General features: G+C 51.5%; 2 protein-coding genes across 2 annotated transcripts; both read right to left on the reverse strand.

The window, feature by feature from the left end:
* Positions 1–4,289: 4,289 nt before the first annotated feature.
* Positions 4,290–4,890, reverse strand: HRG_11665 (cyclin domain-containing protein; the record flags this gene model as incomplete). The annotated part of the gene is made up of 3 exons (XM_044870135.1): positions 4,290–4,335; positions 4,388–4,803; positions 4,855–4,890. 3 exons carry the CDS (start codon positions 4,888–4,890, stop codon positions 4,290–4,292), a joined length of 498 nt encoding a protein of 165 aa, XP_044714630.1.
* Positions 4,891–9,935: 5,045 nt separating this feature from the next.
* On the reverse strand, positions 9,936–11,781 carry HRG_11666 (uncharacterized protein; the record flags this gene model as incomplete). The annotated part of the gene is made up of 6 exons (XM_044870136.1): positions 9,936–10,081; positions 10,134–10,571; positions 10,624–10,916; positions 10,980–11,194; positions 11,241–11,514; positions 11,546–11,781. The coding sequence occupies 6 exons, from the start codon at positions 11,779–11,781 to the stop codon at positions 9,936–9,938; spliced, it is 1,602 nt and encodes a 533-aa protein (XP_044714631.1).
* Positions 11,782–20,097: the final 8,316 nt, after the last annotated feature.

A 20,097-nucleotide genomic window follows, 5' to 3' on the forward strand; every position in this document is an offset into this window, starting at 1 on the left:
GCTGTCTACAGTCTCCTCTCGCAAACGTAACCAACCACCATCCAGCATTTCATCGGCTCTGAGGCGCTCCGTGTTGAGCCTGGTGCCCGTCAGCGGGTCGTGCAGGCGCGGTGGTGAGATTGCCATTCAGTTTTGGTCTCCAAGAGACCGTTGTCGGAGACTGCAGAGCGCAGCCTCAGTTGGCCCGGCCGGGCAAAGGGTGTTGCAGCACCTCTGCCTGGCCGAATCCGGGGATTTGAACAAAGGAAAGAGGTGAGGAAAGATGTGATGCAGCCGCCTAGTGGCGAGGGCAAGCCCATTCAAAGAAGGAGGACGCCTTCGCCAGCTTGACGAACCTGTCGAAGTCTCTGCCTATTGCGCGATTGACTGCTGCATTCGGTGAGGGCGTCAGCCTCATCCGATGCCGCGGCTCGATCTTTCGGCAATAAAAGACATGGTTTGGCTCTTTTCGTCGGCCACATGAGCACGTCAGTCGCGCATCGTCGTGGTTGAACCTCTCGTGGTAGTCGGCAAAGTCCCCGTGACGGGTTCTGGCTGCAAGCAGGTGGTGGAGAAGCGGTCGGGGGAGTTTTAGCTCCAGGGGGCAGCCGGTCGTCGGCTTAAGGTGCAGTGGCTTGTACTGTTCGGGTGCGGAGGCTTCCCACCAGGCTTTAAATGCACTTTTAGGCTGCTGCCTAGCAGCCCTGCGGCTGTTCTCACGAAGAAAGTCTGTTTCATAAGTTAACATATAGGGTACAGTCCCGATCGATTTTAGTTTCACCCCTCAGACCCAGATAATAAGGCTCAGCTAGGCCGGTTCTGGCTGCTGCCCTCCAAGGTGTGGCTGAGGTGCGACTAGAAGTATTTTTTAAAACCGACAGCCCCTGCATGCACAGTGGGGTTCAGGTACAGCGTCCGGGCTTCAGTGTTGATTTAAACTTTGAATTGAGCGGCCCAAAGTGGCTCAATTTGAGCCATTTTGGGCTGCTTGAAATGCACGACCAGCAACCGCGAAACCGAGCAGATGAATGACTGCCCAAAACCGCTGCAATCAATTTTTGATATGTTTGAAATCAACTCCTGGCAATATGGACATATCTCCATGGTATATACAGTGAGGTTTAGGTTTAGCGTCCGCAGATCAATCAATGGGTAAGTCTCAGCAAGCTGAGAGCGCGGGCGGAAGGATAAGGGCAGGCACAATTGAGTCCAAACGATGATGCATGTTTTCTATCTATCTGTGCGACATTGAGGGGGTATTTATACGAATAGATACCAATCTTGGACCCGTGGAGGGCCTGAATCAGGGCCAATTCCGTGTATCCTGATTAGGCAATGTTCCTCTACTGTATCGATACCTGACTCAAGTCCCTGTGTCTGACCTGCCTCTTTCACCGGAGTTTATACGTGTGCGGATTAGACCGTCAGTCTGCTCCCTCTGACAGTAAGTTATCCGTGGGGTTATTAGGATTCACAATTCAAGGCTGAATAATGCTTGCAGAAAGAGTGTCTGCCTTGATTTAACAGCTATATAACATGGCAACATGTCCATATAGCCAGGAGTTAATTTCTAGACCTATCAAAAATTGATTGCAGCGGTTTTTGGGCAATCATTCATCTGCTATTGTCGCGAAGAACGGCCCATGGTCGAGTCAACCAGGTCACCCATGGGTAGCTAGGGCAGCAAGGGAGCTGATAACCAGGTCTGAACGAGGAGGCTGGAAAGCTCCTCTTGAAAGACTGGAACATCTCCAGTCGAGAGGCTGGGGACCCTCAGGTCCCCAGCCTCCCTGAACACATTACCTTTACTACGAAAGAGGGATATAAATAGGGGCTTGGGTTTAGGGCAGAAAGGGAGGAGGACAGAGACAAGGTATACAATGAAACTACAATATGCCTTTTCTGCTGACTTTCTTCGTGAGAGCCATACGTTCGGTTTCGCGGTTGCTACCTGGCCGTGACTTTCAAGCAGCCCAAAGTGGCTTAATTCAAAGTTTAAATGAACACTGAAGCCCGGACGCTGTACCTGAACCCCACTAGAGTGATGGTCTGGAATATAGCGGCGACTTGTTGAGCTGTTAAATCAAGGCAAATGCTTTCTGCAAGCATTATTTGGCCTTGTATGGTGAATCCTTACAACCCCACGCATAGCTTACCCCGTAATTTTTTTTTTGATTGATCTGAGGACGTTAAATCTGAATACTAGCGTCTTAGCAGGATAGAAACAAGTAATCTTTGCCAGCATGATGTGTTCACGCCATTACCAAAAGAAAACACTCAACACATCTTTCAGAATGAAGTCCTAATTCCAATGCCCCCGAAAGGGTAGCGGGTACTTAATCATCGGGCACAATAAATCAAAAGATGATAAGCTCTTGAGAACTTCTACCCAAGTCGAACCACGAGCTAGAGAACCAATATCAACTTCAAACACCAACAATGACGGTTCAAACGTCGACAAGTCTTTAGGGCTCATCGCGTGGACTCATCCCGAGGACTCGTCTCAAGGGCTCGTCTCAAGGGCTCGTCTCGAGGGCTCGTCTCAAAGGGCTCGTCTCAAGGGCTCATCTCAAGGGCTCGTCTCAAGGGCTCGTCTCAAGGGCTCGGTGGCTCTCCTCAAGGGCTCATCTCAAGGGCTCATCTCAAGGGCTCGTCTCAAGGGCTCGTCTCGAGGGCTCGGTGGCTCTCCTCAAGGGCTCATCTCAAGGGCTCATCTCAAGGGCTCGTCTCAAGGGCTCATCTCAAGGGCTCGTCTCGAGGGCTCGGTGGCTCTCCTCAAGGGCTCATCTCAAGGGCTCGTCTCAAGGGCTCGTCTCAAGGGCTCGTCTCAAGGGCTCGTCTCGAGGGCTCGTCTCAAGGGCTCATCTCAAGGGCTCGTCTCAAGGGCTCGTCTCGAGGGCTCGGTGGCTCTCCTCAAGGGCTCATCTCAAGGGCTCGTCTCAAGGGCTCGTCTCAAGGGCTCGTCTCGAGGGCTCGTCTCAAGGGCTCGTCTCAAGGGCTCGTCTCAAGGGCTCGTCTCAAGGGCTCGGTGGCTCTCCTCAAGGGCTCATCTCAAGGGCTCGTTTCAAGGGCATGCTCTGGGATACCCAGGACGACACCGGGAGGAAGCCAGCTGTACTTATACTTATTACGTTTCCCCCTCTTGCAATGGCAATGGGAACAGCGGAACACCATCTTCTCATGTTCCCTCCCACGTCGCTCATGAGGTAGGGTGTCATTGATCTGCGAGTCACCATACATGGCAGAGGAAACGCACCACCCTCTTATTAAGGCTGCCACACTCTGCAGGGATGCAATTACCAAACCCCACCAGCCGCCGCGAGATGGGCAAGGAGACATAAAATGTAGACAAATGGTGAACGACACGGCTTAGAGAAAAACCACGCGGACCTCCCGCCTGAAAGAGGCCAATACAAAGTCTAGCATCGGATTTTCTCAATGCACCTATATCATGTTTGGGCGCGAATGTTGAGATGAATCTGTACTGTCCAGCCGGCCGCAGAAAAGCGGGTATGGTCCGGGATGGCAGTCACCCCGCTTGCTGGCAAACGCCCCTCTATTCCATGCTCCCCAACCCCGGAACGCAACTTCCCGAGAACGTCGATGTACCGCTTTGCAAAGTCGTGATAGCAGTGTAATTTGAATCAATAGTCTGACATACACTCCACGAAAAGATGGTGTGCAGCCGGAAGTAGCCCACGCTTCTTCCTTGGTCTGCGCAACCCGCACTCGGGTGCCTCGTCAAATGCGACAGCCATATGGAAGAAGTGGCAGAATCAGAAGGTCCTCACGGCGGCAGGCGATGACTGGTAGAGTTATCATCAAGTTTTGTTCCCTTGGCAGGGCGGTATTTCCTTGAAATGGCGTCATGAAGCAACAGCTTGCTCGAAGTCACTCCCCGTGGCAAAGCAAAACGGGCTCTACCCAAGACACCGTCCGAGGCTTTCGAGCGGGTGCCCGCCCAAGCCAGCTCCCAGCCAACCCAAACGCCGCCGACTCCCGGTCCCAGAGGACTTCTCCGACGGCGTTGACTGGGTCAACGGTCAACGCTCACGCGTGGCGGTCTCAGCGAGGCACGTCTTCTTTGTGCCGTATTTCATCGGTTTGACTCCCAGATTCATGCAACGTGTCGTTTCTGCTGCTCGGCGGTATTGTTCTCGGTGCTTTCCAATTCACCAAGGCAGTGAGTTGGCCAAGCGCTGCCTCTAAGACTCGTTTGTACTCACGCAAGGATCGATCGTCCTGACTGGAAGCGCCCTGGCCGTAGCTACCTGCAGTCCACTTCGGAATGGACCTTTCTAGGTCTTGAATCAGTTTTGCCTCATCTTCTCGCCATGCTTTCTTTCTTGCGTGCCCCTTGCCAATATTCAGCGGTAGCGGCTCTAAGAATGGCGCCAGTGCGGCGCACAAGTCCTGCTCGCTCATTGTCAGATCCCAATCTAGGTGACATATGAGCTGCGCTTCCATCTTATTCACATCGCCTTGGGTGAACTGAAGAGCCGAGGTAGCAGTCTGGACGCTAGAGTGAAACACCCAGTGTTTGTTTTTGGGTGGACTATCATCGAGAAATTTGACGGCCACGACGAGTGACGCTAGGAATATGCGATGTGGTGTAGAAGAGACGCCATGGGCTGTCGTATTCAGCTTTGACTTGAGGCGGTTGAGATAGACGAGAGTCGACATGAGCGGTAAGGCTCTGACCTCCGATGAGACTACTAGATTCGCGATGAACTCCTCCAGTGCCGGTAGCCTAGACTTCTCAGGCTCATACCAGCAAGCTCCATACTGAAGTAGTTCAGAAGGAAAGGGCGTCGAATCCTTCTGCTGAAGAGAGGCGCACGGGCTCGTGAGCGGAGGTGGTGAACCGTGGCTTACTACACGGTCCACGATCCTCGCGAGATACGCGATCATATCGCTGCTGACTGGCTGGTTTCAAAGTGCCTGAGTGCTTGCTGGTTGAAGGCATCGACAGTGGGAGATCGGGAAGCATCTTAGATATTGGTGGGCAATGGCTATCCTTTGGCTGTAGAGACCGCAATTCGAGACTGCCGACGGCGTCAGTTTGGGCGCAAAGAATTAGAACGCGAGGAACTAGAGCTCAAGCCCACTGACCCACGGCGACACCTACGTCCGAGTTTGGGAATACGTAGTTCGTGACGGATGAAGATAGAAGTCTGAAGGCGACTGCGGCGAGCTTGTCTGGATTGCCGAGGTTGAAAGGTGAGTAAATGACTTTGCATCTCTCGGATTTGTGCGATAGCGACGAATAAAATGGTTTGGTCGCCAGTTCTGCCTCACTGGAGTAGAAACACTCACAAGCTTTCGCGCCCGGCTTGCATACTGTATTGCTCCCGCACGCAGCAGACAAATTGATAGGCTGACTTGTCTGTTAAATTGGCACCTTCTGTGGCTAATAAAGGCTGATTTTAAGGTGAGATAAATCCTGAGGGGGGGCAACGCAACGATATTTGTCAGGTAACCGTTACGCCCCAGTAAACGTGTAGGCCAACACGTAGTGTAGAAATAATAGTTCCTTATATGTTTTATGGATTAGCCAAGGCACGAGTTGACCGCAGATCTGCCACCAGAAAAGAGGGGGTAGTGAGGGGCTTTCAAGACGCGAAAGCGCTTCCCTTTCTACTTCACTACCATGGAGCTCTATCAGGATGAGGTTGAGATTCATCTTTCAAGATCTTTCGAAAAGGATCCATCAGCGGGTGACTTTTCGTTGCGTTTCACGCGCTTATCATGTACGTTCGCCTCAGCGCAGTGAATTTTAGATGCGTTATAGCGCAAATGGGGAGGTATACCTGCTGTTTTCGACTCCTCCGTATCAAGTATGCAAAACAGAGGCATACCGGTAGACTAAGAGTTAAGCATCATGTTCGGAAAATCCTACACAAAGGTTCGTATTGCTTCTATCGTTTCTTGTTTACACTTGGAAATTGCCTCTTCAGCCTCGTGCCTGCTTCTGTCGCTTTCCTGTGCCACCACTGAACATGCGTTTTCCCGGCTCGCTAGAGCGGAGAGGAACCACGATGTTAGCCGAAGTGTGGCTTCTGCTTTTTCGACCTCGGCTGCGAAGCTCCCGCTTTGTGGGTGACTCTCCCTTCGAGACATTCGAGCTCTTGCTTGCTTCCTTCTGTCGTCTTTACTAGACCGAATTCTCTTATCGGTCTCATACATGACAAAAACTCGACGTCTAGCATGAGCCAGTCGCAAGACACTGTCGGGTATTTGAATGTGCGCTGTCTTCATTGGGGCGACTCGAGTAGTTGCCCGCTGCGACTCCTTTTGACGAAGCTGCGCAAATCCAGCGGAAGAAATACTATTTTCCATTTAACCACGGTCGCTTCGTACGTGAAGATCTATATGTTCAATCTAGATGAGCTGCAAGTTATGTCTTTTGTGCTTAATCTCGCCCCTGTTCTCAAATATATTTGGGCTTAGGCACTCATTCGTCTCATCACTGGATGGGTCGTATGTCGTACCAAGAAGTGTAGATCAACTCTCGCGAAGGAGAGATCAAAAGTGGGCATAAAAGTGAATAAAGGGACATTTCGTAGGTAGATTCCCAGATGATCTGATAGTCTGTGATGTGCATGTGTTGATTGCTCTGCCCCAGTTGCCCTTTTCCCGTCCAAACAGCCCCTTTTGTATCCCTCCAAGCTTCTCCCAAGTTGATATCCCGTTTTCAGGTATAGTATACATTCTATCAGGAAGAGGGCACTTCTTGCCACTTACTGAAGGCCACGTAAGTCATCTACGTCAGCAACATCAGCTCCATCTCCCCGATCAAATAGCTCTGCTAGCTTTTGGATCGATAGTTCAGTCTCTCGAGGTCCCCGAGCCAGTGATAGTTATGCCGGACTCCTCAAGGGTCCCTGTTCGAATAGGAGATCCTCCGGACCCTCAGTGGTCTAGGAAGAATAAATAACAGTCTGCAGACTTCCTTCTTACCTGGTTTCAAGCTGTATTACCTAGAGAGACCTAGAGACGTCAACTCGTTCGGACCTTCTTCTCGACATCAACAGCTAACTTTGGCTAATTTTTTTTATGGATGCCGTCGCGTAGACCACTCTTGGCTGGACATCACAACATGGAATGCCGTGGGCTGGTAGGTACTCACAAATTGACCTCCTTCCGAATTCACGAAGTAATACGTAAAGAAATTCTGAGCATTGTGTTCTGGAGCTTCGCTACGAGTGGCGTTCATCGCCTGTAGCAGGTCTTGGCTGCAGTGTGTTGACTTACCAATGATACGCTCATGCCCTCGTCAAGTGTGGCATCCATCCCGACAGAATGGCATTTCGGTTTGGCCAATTTTCTTGCAAAACTCACGCAGTTGACAATTACATAAGGCCCTGCAACTGTCGCGAAGAACGGCCCATGGTCGAGTCAACCAGGTCACCCATGGGTAGCTAGGGCAGCAAGGGAGCTGATAACCAGGTCTGAACGAGGAGGCTGGAAAGCTCCTCTTAAAAGACTGGAACATCTCCAGTCGAGAGGCTGGGGACCCCCAGGTCCCCAGCCTCCCTGAACACATTACCTTTACTACGAAAGAGGGATATAAATAGGGGCTTGGGTTTAAGCCAGAAAGGGAGAAGGAGAGAGACAAGGAATACAATGAAACTACACAGAATGCCCTTTCTGCAAACTTTCTTCGTGAGAGCAACAGCGTAGGATTTAATTCCGAGTTTAGTGGGCACTAAAACTCGGTGCTGTGCACCTGAGCCTCACTGTACCGTAACGACACCACTACTCCAAAAAAGATGGTCGGGGGAGGAGGCCTTCCGGCTGTTGCGCAGCGACTTGCCGGAACTTCAAGACATTTAGTGCCTGTTTGGGTGTGGTTTGACGGCTTGTAAAACGGCATTGTAAGGGACCCAAGACGGTTTTACCCCGCCGCCCCCGACGTTGCAATACGTGAGGGACAAGAACTCTGTAGGTCCGGCAATCATTATCTGTAGAAGATGGTGTAAGGATCCCGTACCGGCTGCAGTGGGGCGGCTTTTTGAGAAGGTGTTGCGAGACAAGCTGCGATCCTGCTGCTGTCTTGTCGCATCCAAAATCCACTTCTCGCACCGCCGCATCCCGTCTGTCGGCTTGATCACCGCACGGCGAGAACACATGGGGACTCACCCCTAGGATCATCACGAGGTGCGAGAACCTATGGGTGGTACTGGTACAGTATGCCGGGTCATCGACTCATCGTCGGGTCGCTCGCCATTTATTGTCTGATACCACGGAACGATTTCTCCAACTGGTGTCGGGGCTGGAGGCCTCGGCATTTGCGCTACTGTTTAGCATTAACGTGAGATTCGGACAGGCTCGGGCACCAAGGTCGTTGTTCTATGTAGGAGACGAAGCACACGTAACGGCATAGCGCTTCTACTTGCTGAAACGTAAGTCGACTGAACCCTACAGCCGCGTTCATTGAAGACTTCGATGGGGTAGCCTTCCTCATTGTCTCCGTTTAACCAGATAATGAACATTGTCACACAGGATGTATCAGCCTCCAACAATCTGATTTCCATATTCGCACAGCTGGCCCATATTTTAGGTCGTGGCTGTTCGTACTGCCATATTAGTGATGGATTCGAACCTTCTAGATGACATCGTCATCTAGGCTGCCTGAGTGGCGATATCGGCACTCAACCCAACGTCACAAGTATAAGAAGCCAACTTCTCACTATCACTTATATATAGAATCAAGAGTTCTTCAGTCCCCGATCTTCATGCTTGCTCGGCTCATCCTCCGTGAGATAATCGTGGCCGCCCTGGCGGGCAGGTCAGATCGTTGGCGTCTCCATCCCATACGAAAACGCCGAAATGCTCCCAAGGTGAGAAGTATCGACAGGACTTACTTATTGTACAGCATCACTCCAACAACTTCCCACTTCCAGGCGGCAGGGCGAACTTGCCTTAATACCGGTTCTTGGGGTTGACGTCTACTATCAGTCGCCAAGCACCCCACATCTTCCACCTCTTTCTCTTCTCTTATCTTCTCACTTACACTTGGCGGCTATATCTCTTCGTCGTAAGGCGGACTTATTATCATCCAAGATAATCTGCAGCTGGTAGAGCAGGGCATAGTAGTCCGCAGAGAACTTTGTCGCATGGACCACCCAGCCAAAAGTGAGATGCACATCACAACAGCACCGCTGCTAGCATGGCTGATGTGGCATATTTCAATCAATGGAAGTTTAGCAATGTGCAGTAAAAACAGCTAGACAGCATCTACTGTATTTCGGAGTGATGACGCAGCAAATGCTTCGTAAACCAGGCCAAATATCGCCACTTATTATCACAACTCAAGGGGCAACAATACATTTTGTAACGATCCATGAATACATGTGGGCCAGGATCTTCCACCCTGAGACTTGAGTCAATTCCGTAAGAAGATTCTGTGGAGAAGTTGGGGCCATCCATTAAATCTGGACGTCATCGAATAGTTAGGTTGCTGCGTCACTGCCATAACATATATAGCGGTGTACGTGTCAGTCGCCCCATATCAATGATTTGAGATCTGACGAGGCTGACTGTGTACTCACTAGAGTCAGGTCCGTCCAGGAATGCCAGCGAGTCTTCATGGCGCCGCAGAGCCGCGTTGTCTCGCAGCCGCAAACACTGATTTACGTCTCCAGACTGTTCGTCGCCATTGTCCCGTGTCTGGGTCACAAACTTAGCTTGCTGGTACCTGAAAATAGTGGGTCTCAACGTTTGTAAGGTGTGCGCGTAATGCCAGTCCTTCCCGATTTGTCGCTAGTTGAAGGAAACCTTGAGACGTCCGCGTCGCAGTAGCCAATCGCAACCCGTCACTGCAAAGTTTATCCATGTCTTCGGGTTGAAGAGCTTGTTTCTCGTATTCACAATCATCCAAATCTGACGTGGATGTAGGTGCAGTAGCAGTCTGAGAGTTTGTATGAGGCAGACAATCATTAGCGCCAACACCCTCAAGTTGGCGTCCCACGTCCGGCCCATTGGGTTGAGCTTCGCTCGCTGTTAGGCTCAACATCCAGGATTTCGTAGAAGCGTGACGAATTCTGCGCATCGGCCGTCGCCTTCGAATGGTGTTGAGGCGTCGCAGTTCTAGCTTCGTCTAGTATCTAGTCAGAGTCTCCTTGTTTTTTCCCAGTGCGACACCGACGTACCGTGGTCCAACAAAATTTGCTCAGGTCCGTCTTGGGCAGTGTTTGGTGGCCGCTCATCGCGCACTATAATCGTAGTATCAGAAGCAAGATGATCCTGCAGGCGTGACCTCGTAATCCCTTCGCTGCATGGAGTACCATCGTCAGATCCTGAGGTCGAACCCATAGTTGATATGGGAGCCTTCGAATGAGGTGCAAGACCGAAGTCCTCCTTGGGGCGGTCGCCATCGCGATCCTGCTCAGATTGGGGGCAGCTCGCTGTTTCTCGATTGGGATCGCACCCAAGTCTTGGTTCCGAATCGTCAGTTGAGCATTCCCCGTCGATTGAGACCTTCGGGTCCTTTTTGGCCGCGCATAATCCGATTTCACCTGACTGAGATTGATCTCCGCAGCTGGTTTTGGGCGTCAGACGGAAAGCCCCTAAGCTCCTAGTATCGTCACCTGGGAATAGTGTGTTAGAATTGGGGTTTTCTCATCAAGACCAGGGACTCACCATCAACAGACCTTGCTCGTTGAGAGGCAGATGCATCATCCTTATCCTTTGCTCGTGACTTTTCCCGCTCATTGACAAACTGGCGAACCCGCCCGACGTGTTTGATGCGCTTGTCAATATTGGCATCCATTAAGTCGAAGCTTCGGAGGTCTCTGGCAGCGACCCAGCCGACTGAGCTTCTCTCCGGAAAATCCAAGCAATCAAAAAATATGATGGGGTATTGCCGCTCTGCGAAAAGACGTCCGCCACCCTCGTACTCCTTTCGCCATCGAAAGCTTTTCTTCCCGGTCGTACTCATAACAGTGCGGGACGTTTTTCGTCAGACCCAATGCCTCGATTGTAATTGGAAGGCCAACATCGTGCAAATTGTCTGTGGGCAAGAGAAGTACTGGCGACCAGGCGTCGGATTTGAAAGCAAGGTAGACTTCGCCAGGGTGAGAGATCTGGCTATATCATCCTGCAACTGCCCGTCATTCTCGTTCAGTGAATCGTCACTATGCCGCTCTTGGCTCTCAGTGATTCGTCGCCTCTTCCACTGCGGCTGAATCATCCTATCGAGCCTTCGTTTAGGCTTGATTCGTCAATATAGTCCTTTCGGTCGGGCATGGGCAACTTACCCTGTTGCTTTTGCCGCAGGTGTCAGTGGTCTCCGTGCAAGGCCCCAGGAGGCCCACGACGCCCAACTGATTCGACGGGTGTTGCCGGTTGAGAGCCTTTCGGCTGATCTCTAGTTGACCCATTCGGAAGTGTTTGCTGGAGCTCCCTGTCTTCTGCTTCTTGCGGTGTATTTGGAAGCAGCATAGATTCCAATACTGCGATAAGCCCTTTGCAAGAGTCTTTCCAAACAGCATCGATACGACGCTGGTAAGAAGCCTCTGCACCCTCGAGGCCCTCTTTATGTTCACTTTCAATCCTCTCCAACTCACGGCCATAATTCAGAATCTTGCTCTGGAGCTCGGAACGATCGATCGGGCTTTGACCTGAAAACAGACGTTCCCAAGCCTCATCAATGCGGGTGTTGACATCGGTCAGTCTCTCCTCATACTCGAATCGTGGTGACTTGTGGGACTTTAATTCTTGCTCGCACTGTGAAATTCGAATTTGTATATCTTCGATTTGTTGAAAGATGCGAGAACTGGACGGAATCGTCATAGCCATGATCAACAAGACGTGATGAATTGAGGTTCGGACTTATTATGATGGTGCGGACCAAGTATGGAACGTAGAAATTGAGCACGCGACGAAACATGGTATTTATTGCGGTTTGGTCTCTGGAGAGAATGGCCACATGGTACAGTAGCATGGTATTGATGTACTGTTACAAGCAAACACTTCGCGCTTGTCCACATCTTTCAGGCTCCAGCGTTCAAATGTGCTGCACCTGCCAGCGGCAATCTGGTCCGAATATCCGATAGGTTTGTGGGGGGGTGGGAACCAAGGTGGGTATGCCCTGCAGTTGGTCAGCCTTGATTCTTGAGGTGTGAGGACCTAGCCCAACCAGCGGAACCGCATAGTGTAATTCTCTTTAACTTGATGAATTCAGACAGCACCAAACTACCCGAAGCTCCCGAAACAAATAATGCGGACTGGCATATCGCAGCACGGAGGTCGGACGGTCGAACACAGTCGCAATCACGTCTTTAGTCCCCCGTGGCCTCCTGGGTAAGGGAAATCTCCACAGGTCTGCTGGGGCCGTTGGTGTAGCGGCTGGCACACCCTGGGAGCTGCATAGGGGGTGCACTCCACCACTGCTGTTTGCTTCCCAACTAAGGGATATACTCGGCGGTCTTGCGATAAGTTCTGTTGGTTTGCTGTCTCGGCCATAATCCGCCGACTTGGCTTCTGTGCGGAAGGGCTCGGATGGTGACCGATACTGTATGGGGGGCGAAAACGCATGTGTGCATTTTCTCGTATTGGAACTTGAAAGCACGAGCATTTACCTGTCGCACAGCGCTCGGTTCTCTAGGTATCCGGCACTTTGTCAACTCGATTCGACAGCGGCTGGCTGGCCTTTGGACGATGGGTAGAGTAGCGACCCCGCCGCTGGTCGCGGGAATTTTCCCACTTCTTCCACTTTCACCGACACACTTCGAATCGTCCGGTAATGCCAAGAACGAAATGCCTCCAGATTGTATGACCCAACACAAGCATATTAAGACTCTCGTTCTTGACGTCCGCTCACATATTGACATCGCGAAAATAGCTTCCTGCAGCGAGCAACTATTCGCAGAATTCGACTGAAATTGAGAGGATTTGAACTCCGAAGTGGTCGTCCTCTGATGGTAGCTCTTTCGATGTCACGAGCCCTACAGAAGCAACTATCCAAACAGCCTGTTCCGTGACGAGATGATCCCAAAATTTGTTTCAAAAGCCAGGCATCCCTTCCCTGAGTATAACACCAGCCAGTGCTTTGAGGCTGGGTAACACGTTGAGAACTTGACATGTGTGTATTTTTTGTCCAGCGGCCTTCAGGCCGCTCAGGTCCCCGAGACGGGGCACAGGACGTGCTGAGCTAGACTATCTAAAATTCCTGCCACCGAAAGGGCACCCAGTACTCCCTGCAAGGCCTCGCAAAGGCAAGCTGTCGAGGTGGATCCCTGGAGGCGGCTCTCTACGCCCGACGGTAGGTTGTCGCTGAGCACGTCAATACAACGTCAATACAAGTGACCAGAGCCCCCGCGGCCAGTCCTCCCAAATGTCCATCCAGCATTTCGTAGGCTCTTTGGCGCTCCTTGTCGAAGCCTGTCTCCCGTCAGCGCGACTTCCAGGCGCGTGGCAATTGCCACAATGGTCAACCCTTGGTTTTCCTGGTCAGGATTATCTCGCTCGCTGCTAAGACTGCTGCCGCAGTCCATGCTCCGGTAACCAAGCGATGGACTTAGCGAGGAGCGGCGGTAGGGAAACCCCCTCAGAAGGAATCAGAGGCTGTCGCGCAGCTTGCCTTCAGGGAGAAAAACCTCCGCGACCAGCCACCGTTGTTTAGAAGGGCGGACCTTCCAATACCCACAGCTCCTTGGTTCCGAAGAGAGCCATGAGGTCCGAGTGGACGTGTTGTCGAGACCGGCTTCGCAGAGGAATATGAACTCTCCTAAGGTTTTCCTCTGTGCTGTTAGGGCCACGATGGACCCCGCAGCTGAAGCGCTGTAAATCTGACCCCAGCTAGCAAGCCGCTAACAGCCTCCAGGGACAGAATTTTTACAGGGAGAGTTGGACGATGTGCTGCATGTACGTACCTCGACGGTCTATGGTAGTTGTAGGCATAGAGCCAATATGGCGGGAGGTACGGATAAATCACACTGATAACAGCCACAAATACCTTGAGGTTGGTCTACATTCTTCTATTGAAGTCGCAAAACCCGAACACACCGTATAGCGGTGCTCAGGCTCAGCGTCCCCAGATCTGTTAATAAGAAAACGCGGGGCAGAGTGACGCGTGGGGTCGCCACAGATCATCATTACAAGGCTCAGTAATAAGCATCTGCAGAGAGCATCTTTGTGGGAATGTAGCATATAGCTATAGTAGGATTGTAAGGGAGGTGCGCACACACGCACACGTGACCCTTAGCGTCACGTGTATGGACCTCGGGGATCCGTGTATAAAGGGCACGTAGTGTGCCCCCTCATTCCCTTCCTCCCTTCCTAGCTAGACATCTTGAATACAACCCATTGCGTTACTGCAGTACAGACCTCCTGACACTGATCAGTGATCGATTTGGTCGATCACAGATTGGCAAGGAAGAAGAGATAGAACGCAACCTTCGAAAGCCCAACTACCATATTCCTAGCGATATTGCCCTGGTTGGACCTAGAGGAGGTTTCTATGCTAAGATCAAGGACTCTACGATTACCCGGACCCGGCAACCAACTAGCTCCCGGTAGGCCATTGATAGATCCTTCCAACTTCACTTAACGGTTACATTAAGTGTAAGTGCGTCCACAACGCCGATTCGACAACTACGTGACAGCCCTCACGATTCGACAACTACGTGACAACCCTCACGATGACAAGCACGACCCCAACCCCGAACCCCGCCTCTACGAGGAACGACGCCTTCCTCGACCAAGTAAGGAATTGGTCCAAAATCTCACGATCCCAAAGACCCAATATCAGGATATCGATCCGACCCGATGGGAGGATGAGATCACGCCCAAGAGGAAGATAGAATAGCTGTTATGACATATACCGCACGATTTATGTCAGAATGCGAGGAGAACGTACACCTTCATGGCACTAATATCCTTGAATTCTTCCAGGATCACTTCCAACAGTGGACCGAGGCAACGTGGAGAAAGATGCCAAAGGAATTTCGAAGGGAGCTACGTTACCTTTTAAAGAGACGTGGTATCTATACAGGAGAAAAGGGTGACCACATCATCCCACAGCTCGTCTTCCTACAGACGATCGATAACCCACCAGCCTGGCCCGACAACGAATTCATGGTAACCCAATTCGATAAAGGAACGGAGGCCTATACAAGAAAAGAGAGACGACTAACGCAGAACCCTCCCACCTCCAACACGGCGGAGCCATCCATGCCGTTAGCCCCTATTCCGACGCTCCTGCTCCTCCGCTACGACAATTGCGGAACCGCCCACAACGACTGCTACGCTTCCCAACGAACAATACATCCTACAAGCTATCAGTTCCAGCAACAGAGCATCGTTCTAGCAGAACCCTCTTCTCCCACATCCTCGAAGCGTACACAACGCTTCCCCCCGACATCCCGAACGGCATCGTCGATGCCAACACACAACAGAAATTCACCAAGATCTGGGACAAAGAGAAGAACTATACGGGGGAACCCTATGACCTTCTCGATGATAAGCTACGCATCTTTATGAGTATCTGTTATAACATTCAGGTCAAGCCGGACCAATTCCACGCTCTTTTCCTCGAATCCTTACTGGCCGAGCCCAAACGTACTACATTGACCACATTAACTGGACCTCAACGTTCCGCAAGGCATACGATAGCATCAAGCAACATTTCGATACGGAAGTTAACCACGTTCACTACTATACTGAATGGACGACTATTTCCTTTAACAAGCTCCGTGCCGATAATGCTACGAAATCCCTACACGAGGTTCTTCAGCTACTCCTTGATAAGCTACAGTTATGCCAACGAGCTCTTGGCAACGCGTATGCAGGAAACGTTCCACTGCGTACAACGCTTATTAATGCATGCCGCGGTGTTCCTGAACTTGAATACGCTTTATTCAAGCCCGCCGAAGGAATCGAGCCCTTTTGCAGATCTTCGCTCTTCCGTTGAGACCCATCTTGCACGCGGAATAGCGCCTCGTTATCTTCAAGGAGGCCCTCAATACCATCAAGACCTCGAGGAACCATCTGATCATATGGATCCCAATGACCACTACTATCTCGATCGAAGATACAACAACAATCGCGGAAGATTTGGTCAGAAGGGGTATAGAAGGTATAGAGGCAACGCTCAACGAGGCAGCTACAACGCTCCACGGGGAAGCTTCAATAGTCAACGCTTTAACCGGCCACAAGGCCGTTACGGCCACAACCACCCGTGGAATAAGAAGTGCTTCGTCTGCAATAAGGAAGGATGTTGGTCTACAAAGCACACTGCCGAGGAACGTCAAAGATCCCGAGACCAATACGTCGCCCACTGTCACTTCATAGGATTACCCTCCCAGGACCTTACAGCCTACGTTCTTGACTTTGAAGGTCACGAGATGGATGCCCACGATGATGCTAACGACCCTGGGACGAGGACGACAATGAAGATAATGACAACAACCCAGAACAGTGGCACACAAGCCAAATGCTCTGCCAGCAAGCCTTCAACCATCTGATCACAGGGGAAGACGTGTATAGCACCTCTCAAAACAACGCTACACCTGCTTCCCAATTCATGATAGAGGAGCGCTACTCAAGACCCGATTCCAGGGCATCATAATTGACACAGGCGCCGCGAAGGTTTCCACAGCTGGCTACGACCAATGCATCGCTCTACAACGAGAAGACCCTGCTATAACGCTCGATAAGACTACAGCAGGCCAAGCTTCTATCAAATTCGGCAACGGCGAAGCCATTCTATCCTCGGCTCTATCGCCCTTAAAACACCTCTCGGAAGGATCACATTCCATATCCTCAAGACCCTACCCCTTCCTCCTCTCTCTCGCTGATATGGATCGCCTAGGCATCTATTTCAACAACCTTACAGACACCATTGTCGGACGAACAACCCTCCCGGTTATCCGCAAATGGGGACATCCTTGGTTCCTCCTACCTAAGACCAACGAGGCCGCTATCGCATTCCTCACGGAGAGCGAGATCCGCACTCTTCATCGTCGATTCGGGCACCCAGCGGTCCCAAGACTTCACAACCTCCTACGGCAAGCTGGCCACAACGATGTGACGATAGATATCCTAGAGAACATCTCGAGATTCTGTCATCACTGTCAAATGCACTCAAGCTCCAAGACGCTTCAAATTCACCCTAAAGGATGACCAGGAATTCAACTACGAAATCGTCGCTGATGTGCTCTACCTTGGAACCCTCAACGCCCCGTCTTGCACGTGGTAGATACAGCAACAGCGTTCCAAGCAGCCAGGTTCCTCCTATCGATGTCAGCAAAGGATACGTGGAAGCCCTCCGAGCCCTCTGGATAGACACATATCTCGGACCCCCTGATACTATCAAGCACGACGCAGGGACCAATTTTGCCTCCCTAGAGTTCCGTAACGAGGCAAAGCTTATGGGGATAACCTGCAAGCAAGTCCCTGTGGAAGCACATTGGTCCGTTGGAAAGGTTGAAAGATATCATGCCCCTCTCCGCCGTGCGTTTGAGATCCTCCACGCAGAAATCGGGACCTTCACATCCCCCGAATCGATCCTTCAAATGGCTATCAAAGCCATCAACGACACAGCAGGGCCAAATGGCATTGTCCCTACGCTCCTAGTCTTTGGCGCCTACCCTCGAATGGCGTTAGATTCGCCCCCTTCTGCTACGACCCTGAAAAGGGCTGCCGCAGCCCAGAAGGCGATGAAAATGCTTCGTCAGCTCTCAGCAGAGCGGCAAGTGCAGGGCGCCTTACACACAAAGAACGGACCATCATCAACAGGCGTTATACTATCGCTCCCACTGCAAAGCGAGGTCCGAGTGTGGAGAGAAAAGCTCGGCTGGCAAGGCCCTTTTAAGATTAGTGCAATTGATGGCTCCAATGTCACAATTGATACTATCAACGGACCCCAGACCTTCCGTTCCACCCTTGTGCAGCCTTATTTCCGCGACGAGACGACGATCCCTGCCCCCGCTGCTGCTGCTGCGGATGATTCTGACATTCCTGTTTCTGATCCTGCGAGCGATTCTGTTCCTGTTTCTGCCCCTGCCCCTGCCCCTGTTCCTGCTCCTAATCCCCCGGCGCCGCGCAAGCGAGGCCGCCCCCCTGGTTCGAAGAACAAGCCAAAGACGACGTTCCTAGTCAAGAAGGAAGAAGATGCCTACCAACTAGCCATCAAGCTACGGGACGAAGGCATTATCACAACGCCAGGCACCCTTTGAGGAATCCGATAGCACGGAGATCGATGATCTATTGGTACGAGGAGTTTAGCTTCGAACGCTACAATGAAGCAAAGCACGGGAACCATCATATCTTCCGCTCCGCATGGTCCGCGAGGTTAAAGGCAAAGAAACCAAACCATACGAGAAGTCAAGGCTCGTGGTCCAAGGGCACAACGACCAAGAGAAAACCACCCTATTGACGCAATCCCCGACAATTCAACGCGTCAGTCAACGGCTTATTTCTGCTATCTCCCAGACCTCCTTTCTCACGGCATGACCTCTCTCGTGACATCACACAAGCGTATCCCCAGGCGCAGACCGAACTATTCCGCACCATTCTCACGCATCTTCCCGCCGAATTAGAAGGAAGATACCCGGAAGGAACAATCATTCGCGTTATTAAGCCCTATACGGAATTGCGGAGGCCGGAGTCCATTGGTTTCGAACCTATCACGGGCATCATGTCGATAACCTCGACATGTCCACATCAACCTACGACCTATGCTTCCTAATTACGAATAAGGGACCTGATAACTTTGGGATTGTGGGAATGCAGACTGACGATACCCTTATGCTTGGCACACAACGTTTTTCCGCGCTAGAGGAAGCGGAACTCGTAAAGGCACAATTTCGGGCAAAGCCGAAGACAACGATGACCCCGGGTACTAGCATTGACTTCAACGGTGCAAAGATAACCCTCCAAGACACCACTTTCCACAACGCTCTACTGCTTCAACAAAAGGGTCAAGCAGCCAAGATCGAACCCATCGACATCAAGGCATACGATCGAGCCCAACAGTACGTGGAACAGCGTGCCCGTGGCGCGTATGTGGCTTCAATCTGTCAACCAGAGGCCTCATTCGACATCTCTATTGCTGCCCAGGTCCAAACCCCTACGGAAGAGGATTGCACGACCCTCAACAAGCGGCTTCAATGGCAGAAAGACCACCAGCAGCGAGGCCTAACGTATATCCCTATTGACCTCGCCAATGCCAAGCTTATCGTCTTTACCGACGGTTCCTTTGCGAACAATAAGGACCTATCGTCACAGCTAGGCTTCGTCATTGCCTAGTCAATGAGACCGAGACCGCACGTACCAAAGACCAATTGGGATCAAGGGCAATGTCCTCCATTGGAGCTCAACGAAGTGTAAGAGGGTCACCCGAAGCGTGCTAGCATCAGAGATCTACGGCATGGTCAACGGATTCGATATTGGGATATCACTAGCAACGACGATACGGAAGATCACAGACCGCCTCAATCTTCCCCCTATCCCCCTAATCGTTTGCACCGACTCTTTTTCCCTCTACGAGTGCCTCGTTAAGCTAGGCACAACGAAGGAGAAGCGATTGATGATAGATATCATGGCCTACGTCAATCCTACGAAAGGCGTGAGATCACAGAAATCCGCTGGATTAACGGCGCAGACAACCCAGCAGATGCTATGACAAAGGCATCGCCTAACCGCGCCCTCGAACGCCTCGTCGATACGAATAGCCTTACGATTAGGATAGAAGGATCAGTCGAACGCCCTCCCGCTAGCTGCCGCTCGAACCGTCACTCTTTCGCACCCTTGCGGTTGCTGCTACGCTCCCGCACCTGCTGCTACTGCTGCGATTGCAGCGATAAAAGAAGATTTGCCAGTGTGGGAATGTAGCATATAGCTATAGTAGGATTGGGAGGTGCGCACACACGCACACGTGACCCTTAGCGTCACGTGTATGGACCTCGGGGATCCGTGTATAAAGGGCACGTAGTGTGCCCCCTCATTCCCTTTCCTCCCTTCCTAGCAAGACATCTTGAATACAACCCATTGCGTTACTGCAGTACAGACCTCCCGACAATCTTCCTTATTCTTGTACAGTGGGGCTCAGTGCTCGTTTTATCCAGTGCCCTGTAAACATTTTCTTCCGTTTTTAAATCACAGGCTTGCCAG

This window comes from Hirsutella rhossiliensis, assembly GCF_020360975.1.
Source record: "Hirsutella rhossiliensis strain HR02 chromosome Unknown scaffold00022, whole genome shotgun sequence".
Taxonomy (NCBI): Eukaryota; Fungi; Ascomycota; class Sordariomycetes; order Hypocreales; family Ophiocordycipitaceae; genus Hirsutella; species Hirsutella rhossiliensis.